General features: G+C 37.4%; 1 protein-coding gene across 1 annotated transcript; it reads left to right on the forward strand.

Moving 5' to 3' along the window:
* The first annotated feature begins 686 nt into the window (after positions 1 to 686).
* Positions 687 to 1,346, forward strand: LOC145002482 (uncharacterized). Its single transcript, XM_078961743.1, has one exon. The coding sequence runs from the start codon at positions 687 to 689 to the stop codon at positions 1,344 to 1,346; it is 660 nt and encodes a 219-aa protein (XP_078817869.1).
* The last annotated feature ends 7,095 nt before the right edge of the window (positions 1,347 to 8,441 follow it).

The following is an 8,441-nucleotide window of genomic DNA, read 5'->3' on the forward strand; positions in this document are numbered from 1 at the left end:
AACACGGTCAACGATAGCATGGCGACAATGATGGCTAAACTAGACACTTTAGATAGAAGAATGAAGAAGATGGATCAAACAATCCATGCTATCCGGATGGGATATAAAAATTGTAGGGGACCGCACCTAACTAAAGACTGTGATTTGGATGAGAATGAAACAAAAAGGCGCAAGTTTTCTATTCAAGTGGGGATAGATACGACGAGAATTGGCGGAAACCAAAGAAGGAATGGCTCCCGTATGAAGAATACAAAAAAGCAAAGGAAGAGAAATACAAGCAAAAAGAGAGGGGTTTCTATCAAAAGGAAGAACCGGTTATGGAAAAAAAAACCGATTTAGAAGAAATGCTCACAAGATTTATAACCGCGACCGAGAAAAGGCACAATGATCATGATGCTGCAATACATGAGACCAGGAATATACTTAGGAATCAGCAAGCATCTATTCTTAACATTGAAAAACAGCTTGGGCAACTAGCACATCAAGTAAACGAGAGAAGGCCGGGTGAACTTCCAAGTAAAACCGAGAATAATCCAAGAATGTAGAATGTGAATGTTATAACATCTAGTTATGGGGAAATTTTCACTCCTATGACCCCTTCACAGGAGGTCTTAACTAAGGTACAAACAGAAAAGACAGAAGAGTCAAGTTCAGCTAAGCCCGACCCGACTCGCCGAGTCCCTCTAATGGACTCGATGAGTCCATGCCCTAATGACAAATCTGTTGTTTCCTTAAAGCCTTACAGGCCTCCTTTGCCATTTCCAATTAGAGCCATACCAGATGAAAAGGTCAAAGCATACAGAGCTTTCATGGAACATGTTAAAGTCGTTCAAGTTAATATCCCATTTGTTGAAATGATGCTACAAACTCCCAAATATTTGAACTTGCTTAAGGGTCTCTTTGATGCTAGAAAAGATATGGCAGAAATCGCGAAATTAGTGTTAAGCGAACTACTAGAAAAGAAGGGAGATTCGGGAAGCATCTCCATTCCGAGCCAATTTGGAAATATACTTGCTACTCAAGCATTGACCGATTCGGGTGCAAGTATAAACTTAATGCCTTTTTCTTTCTTCAAGAAGCTGAAGTTACCAGAGCGAAGGTTTATTAATATGAAGATCCATTTGGCGGACAAGACGATCATTCGTCCAAGAGGTGTTTGTGAAGATCTTCTCATAAAAGTGGACAAATTTGTATTCCCCGTGGACTTTTTAGTGCTTGATATGGAAGAAGACCCCAAAATTCCAATTATTTTGGGGAGACCACTTTTGAATACTGCATGTGCATTGATAGATGTATGCAAGTCCACACTAACATTGAGGGTAGGAGATGAGTCAATTGTTTTTTAAAGCTATACCAGAGAATAAGCAAGAAGAAGTAAGAAAAGAATAAATTTCCATCATTGATTTGGATGATGAAATGCTCCAAAAAGAACTTGCACTCTTACAAGGAGAAGATCCAAGTAAGTTTCTACTATCTTCTGGAGGAAATAATGATGTTGAAAAGGACTTAGAGGAGATAGAGAAAATGTTGGAAGGAACGGATTCAGAAAACGTAATGTAGTGTGAGGAATTCACACAGACTCGACGAGTCGACTTGACAGACTCGATGAGTCTCGTCGAAAATTTCATGAATTTGGATAGTCTTGACCTTCTTGTCACCCGTCCCTTGTCTGATTTGGACAAGAAGATTTTTCCTAATTCTTTAGAAGATCAAGCAGTAGAAGGCGGAATTGTTAAAGCATATGGTGACTTTCAACACGTTCAAGTAGCGTTCCTCGATACAATAATGCAATAAGATGAAGACATTCCACTTGAAGAGGAGGCAAGTTTTGGAAAAGAGGGGAATGCAACGGTTAAGAAAGATGATGCTAATAACCCATTCATTGAGTCACGTATAACCAAACCTCGAACCTGAGTTTTTATCAATTATGAAGTAATTAAGTTTAAAGAAGGAGAAGTACAAAAAAGGGTTCAAGAGAATGAAGTGAAGAAGAAGAAGATGGGGAAAAGGAACATGCATGCAATTGAAGAACATACCACAAGGAAAAAGAGAGAAGAATTGAGACGGGCATACAAGAGGAAGATACATGCCTATAAAACGAAGTATAAACCGCAAAAGATTAGGCATGCATTCCCGATGCAGGAAAATGAAGAAACATAGATGGGAAGGAGTCCAGCTAACGACTACTTAAAAAGAAGTGTTGGGCGGAAGGCAACCCGTTATGAGAGTTTGCTTTCTTTAATCTTTCTCGTTTTATTTTTATTTTTAGGATTTTTCTTTTTTGGTTTTCATCTTCTAAATCATCAATCATGACTGCTTGAGAGTACGCATGGTCTGAGTGTGGGGTGGTTTAAATATGGTTTTCATAAATACATGGATAAAATTATTTTGAAATATTTGCCAGTGACTCACCGAGTCTGATCTTGACACGAAGAGTCTCTTCAGCATCCGGATGAGTTTCAATTCACAAATGTACTCGTCGAGTCTAACCCTGACTCGACGAGTCGATGTTATTTACAGAAAAAAAATAGTTATATTTTTTTTACATCTGATAAAACTAGGGTTTTTAACCCTAATGAGATCATATCCCATTCATACTTGCCATGCGCCCATCCTTTGCTTTCTCTCTCAAGCACTCATCACCTTCTTCAAATTTTCTTCAAAACTCTCAAATTTCATCACCAGAGGTAATTAATTTCTTCCATAATTCTGTTAAAGTCATGATTTTTAGATGTTCTAAGTTATCAATTTTATAGAATACCCGTTTTTGAAGTTTAGTGAATTTTTAGGGTTTTGATTATGGATTAATTTTGTTGTTTTGGATGGATGTTATTGCTCTAATACACCTTATGGACATCGCTGGACAAACCCTTGAACGGTTTTTTAGGTTTTATGGTCGAATTTTACAGCACCCGTCGACTGACTTGCGCAGTTCATCGGACTCGCCGAGTCGTTCATGGATTCGATGAGTCCAGTCGGGAACCCAGAAAATTTTTGTTTTTAATGTGTTTCTGTGTCTGTTGGTTTGTTTGTTAATTTTTTTACAAGATCCACGTTTTCACGTGGAGGAAGCTCTCGAGGAAGTCAAGGAGATTTTCCTTGGTTACATTTTCCACAAATCAACTCAAACTCAACAAGGAATAATTGGAAGAAGATGCTTGAGGAGCTCAAGAAAAAAGAGATATGTGTTCCCAATACAATTGACTGGGAATGGTTGGGGAGCGTTCGTTATGAAGAAGAGTTGGCCTCTTATATCGTCAAGACGTTTGTACATAATGGAGTGACCATCACATGTGATGGATGGAGTCGTGTCTTCCGTATTCCAGAACCGATCTATCGTCAGTTGTGCTTGGAGTTCTTTTCCACAATACATTTTCAGGGTGTGGATGATTATTACAACCCCGGAAGTGTTACTTTTTGCCTTGGGGGCGATCTTTGTCCTTGTTCTATGGTCGAACTAGCTTGGAGATTGGGGATATATGACCAACATGTGGTCAACAAAGATGCATTTCATACATTTCTTTGACATAAAGTATTTCCAGATGGGATCACAAGTTCAAGTTGGTGGAGTACCATTGCTAACAAAGTTTACATTCCAAAGTCGGCTCAGGAAGGGAACATACAATCCCCTACACATCGCCTTATTCACCGGCTTATTTCGAACACCGTTAACCAAAGGAAAGATGATGACACGGTCTCTAATCTTGATGTTTTCTTTCTTTGGAGCATCATTACACCCGATACTTTTTGCAACATCCTATGGTGTATCACTTCATACTTGGCGGAGGGAACGGTCAAGGACCGCAAAACTTCAAAAATTAATGGTGGCATGTTCGTGACACGTTTAGCCCACTCTTCCGGATTAATGACTAGTGTGCTTGGAGCTTGCTGACGGAGATTCTGACATCTCCCTTTAATCCTATTCTTTTTCGCAGGGCACACATTATTGAAGATTATGGAGGAGGTCAGTATGCTATCCCACATGACGATCCGGTGATCGGGCCCGAGGCACTGAGACGGAGGGTTCAACCGAGACGTGAGCGAGAAGTGGAGGAGGAACCGCCAATGATTCTGGTGGACAATGACGAAGTACCAATGGATTGGTACAATGTCGAGATGAGGAGGCTCCAAGATCAAATGGCGAGGGGTATTAATTTTAGTAATGAATCCCACATGCGACTTTTTTGACCATTTGCATATTCCACACATTGATGGGGATAACTTTCCCTACATTCATTCTTGGGACGAGGTCATTAACGCAAGGCAAAGTGGAGCTGGTGGGAGCGGGGCTGTGCATGGCCATGATGAGGAAGAAGATGATTAGTTTTTTTTATGTCTTATGGAACAATTTTTATTTGTTTTTATTTTTTATTTTTTTGGTGTGTTTTAAGTTTTAAATTAGGTCTTAAACTCTTTTGTGCTTAATGTTGTATTTGCCTTGGTTTATTTCAGAATTTGGTTTAGGAAATGCTTGCATAAGGAGTCTAGAGTATGTGAGAAAAACATGGAAACGAGTCAAGACAAATCGACGTATTGAGTTTGAGTGTCGAGTCGGGTACGAGAGGGTTTATGAGTGAATGTTTACTGAAGCTATGAGAGGTTTTGAAGCCCACTAGAAGCTGGATTCAGGATAGAGTAAAATTTTGTTTGCCCAGCGCTGACTCGCCGAGTGCACATATCCTACTCGACGAGTCACAGTTCATTTTCACAATTTCAGCAATTTCGTGTAATTACTCGACGAGTCGTTCTCTAACTCGACGAGTCCTACATTTATCCACCACAAGGGCTGCTGACTTAATGCTGATGGCTACACTACTTGATCATTTATTCTTTGCAATCAATTCCTGAAGATTTTATAGTATTTTTCCTGCACATTTGAAGCTACCCACATGTGATTTGATGTCCGAGACATGGATGCGCTGTTTCCATGGCTAAAGTCGATTGGAGTAGAAGCTTAATTGAAGAAAAACACCTTCGCAACTGCTATCCCAGGGAAGTTTGTTCCAATTCTCTCTATTTTTCATTTTTTTTTCATGCATAACAAGCAATGGGGACATTGCATGAATTAAGTGTGGGGTGGGGAGTTGGTTACATCTTAGTGAATTTAGAATCCTAATATAGTTGGTTACATCTTAGTAAATTTAGAATCCTAATATCCTAATTTAGGTTTATTTTTTTTAAAAAAAAATTCCATGCCAAAAATACTTAGGATTTAATTTAGAAAAATTTGGTAAAGAGTAATTAGGATTCCAAGTTAGAATTGTGTGGATGATTGCATGAAAACCCAAATGTTTAGTTGAGCCTATATATGTTCTAGTGCATTTGTGGCTTCCTTATTCCAGTGAAATCATGGGACAAAAACATGACCTCGCTTAGTTTGAAGGATGCAATATGTTTAGCATCGTATACCAGAAATGTATCTAGGAAAATTATTATCTTTAGCCAATAAAGGTTGAATTTGAGCACCCCTGCTTAAGCATGTAGGGCTTTGAGTGAAGAAAAAAGTAAGTACATGTAAAAAGAGAGAGAGAGAGAGAGAGAGAGAGAGAGAGAGAGAGAATTACAACAAAGGTTGGAAGAATTTTTGGAGCATCAAACTTAAATATGAAGGATCAAAATTCTGGAGAAATTCAAAAAGTTGAAGATACCAAAAATCAATCAAAAAGGTGGTGAATTCAAACAAGTCAAGATCAAATTGTCAATGAAGTGAAGAATTCCAATAGCTCCATAGTGGTATCAAAAGTTGTAATTTTTTTTCTAGATTATGTATGCTTGGGTTGCTCAACCAAAAATACCTAGAGGTTAAGAGGTTTTGTGAGGATGGATTTGGAGGGATGCATAAAATGAGCATTGTTCGGAAAAAGTGGGCGAATGTTTATGAGGATTGTGAGTATTTGGAGGGTTTATTAGGAAAATTTTAGACACAAATGCATGTGTTGCGGTCTTGGCATAATGGCTAGGTTCGATTGGAGTTGTCTTATGTGATTCTAATGTGTTAAAATTCATTTTTGCTGGGGGAAAGCAAAAGTCAAGTGTGGGGTATTTTGATATTTGGATATTTAGTATTATATTAAGTATAGATTTTTATCATTTATTAGCGAATTTATTGCATATCATGGACAAAAGATACTTAAAAGTGTTTGAATTGTGTTTTCAGTCCAAAAGCAAAGCTTGGGAGCCAAAGAAAGCAGGAGAAGCGGTTGGGAGCTCAGGAGTTGAACAAAGGAGAAAAATGTTGAAAACATAAGATACTCGGCGAGTCGCATCGAAGGACCAAGAAGTTAAGGACTCTAAGACTTACCGTGCACGAGAATTAAGTGATGGACTCGACGAGTCGGTAATGGACTCGGCGATTTGGTTCGAATCTATATATATAGCTTTCCAGATCAACATAAAAAATTGTAGAACCCTTGGGGAGAAGCAAGCTGCGAATCAGAGTCGGGAGAGAGCTGGAGAACGAAGATACAACCCTAAAACCAATTCCGAAGAAGATTTGAGGCAAACCTACATCATTCTTACTTTAATCTATTGTTCTTCATTATGTTTAGACTTTTAGATTTCGTTTTTATGATGTTAATCACCTCAATCATGAGCTAAAACCTTTAAGATTCTGTTTGGGGAGACAAATTTGTTACTATGGACTGATTATTTATGGTAGGATTGATTTAATATAGGTGATTTTGTTTATTCTAGCTTGTTAAAGAACCTCATGTGTGATTGAAAACTATTTTTCTGTTATTAGGAAGTTAATTAAGCTGTATGAACATCTCTTAATTGCTACCTCATATAATTTATGTGACCAGTTTGTTATATGACTAGGATTACCGACTGTGAAACTAGAATTAAGAGAAAAATAGGTAAAATCATGTGTGAGCTTGTGTGATGACTATCAACAAGAAGTTAACTAAATGACCAAATTAGTTAGCTATTACAAGTCTAAATTAACCCGAATAAATAACCTAGTGAATTAAATTAAATTAGACAATTGATCACTGTTTGATTTATTTGATCTCTAAGAATTAGTGCAGCGAACGTGAATCTAATTACTTGAATCGGTAGCTAATAGAAGAGTTAATCCATTGCACTGTTACCATAATATCAGCCATAGGATCAATTGAGTTGAACTAAAGAGAAGTCCCCTTCGTCATTGAATTTAGTTGAATCTTTGCTTTTCTAGTTTTTAGTTTAAGTAATAGTTAGTAAGTTTCTAGTTTTGTAAAACTAGAGAAAAACCCCTTTTTATTATTTAAACTTAGATAAAATTAGTTCTTAGTTTTTATTTACCGTTCCCTGTGTTCGACACCCTACTTATTTAGCTTTATCACAATTGATAGGTCCACTGCCTTTGTGTGTTTATTTTATAATTAAAAGTAGGTTTAAAACTAGTTTGTTTCACACACATCAAGTCACCTCCACATAATTCACCAAAATACTCACGTCCAATTTTTCACCATAAATCACCTTCTACAAAGGGATTACCGATGCCGTTGGTTTCTCTGGTGATGAAAGCCCATGAGCCGTAGTTTTTGAGGTGCTTGGGTGGTCAAAAAAAGTGAAGAAAACTGATTTGATGAGAGTGGTAATGAATTTGAAAGGAGAAAGAAAATGAAGTACAAAAAAATGGAGAACCATGGATAAAACTAAAAGAAAGAAAGATACAATTAACGACCAACTTACAGTTTGCTGGCAGCATAGGTAGCATATGTAGCACAAAGTTAAACCATATATGCCATTAATTTGATCTTAAAACAAAAAGAGAGAACCATGGATCGAAATTAAAAGAAAGAAGAATACAATTAACGACTAACTTACAGTTTGCTGACAGCATTGGTAGCATAGACATGGCATGAAGGCACAACAATGGCAACACTAGAACCAATATTAACAATGAAACCTCTTTTCCTCTCAACTATTCCTTCAATCACAACTCTTGTTACCAAACTCGTACCTATCACATTCACTTTCATGGTGAACAATTGGACGTGAGTATTTTGGTGAATAATGTGGGGGTGAGCTATCCTACGACTAGGCTTTTTCATGAGGTTGAAGAAGAATTTTGGATGAATGTGATGAAAGTGAATGTGATAGGTACGAGTTTGGTAAAAAGAGGTATGATTGAAGGAATAGTTGAGAGGAAAAGGTGTGTCATTTTTAATAATGGTTCTGGTGTTTCCATTGTTGTGCTTTCACACCATCTCTATGTTGCCTATGTTGCCAACAAATTGTAAGTTGGTTGCTAATTGTATATTTGTTTCTTTTAATTCGCTCCATGGTTCTCTATTTCTGTTTTAAGATCAAATTAAAGGAATATATGGTTTAATTTTGAGTCAAAAAACATGAATTAGGATTGTTTTTACGACCAAACGACCGACATGGTTTTGAGTTATGAAAACAAGTTATTTACACAAGACAAGTTCGGAGAAACAAGATGAGCGGACAAA

The sequence above is a fragment of the Lactuca saligna genome, chromosome 6, assembly GCF_052625555.1.
Source record: "Lactuca saligna cultivar CGN05327 chromosome 6, ASM5262555v1, whole genome shotgun sequence".
Classification (NCBI taxonomy): Eukaryota; Viridiplantae; Streptophyta; class Magnoliopsida; order Asterales; family Asteraceae; genus Lactuca; species Lactuca saligna.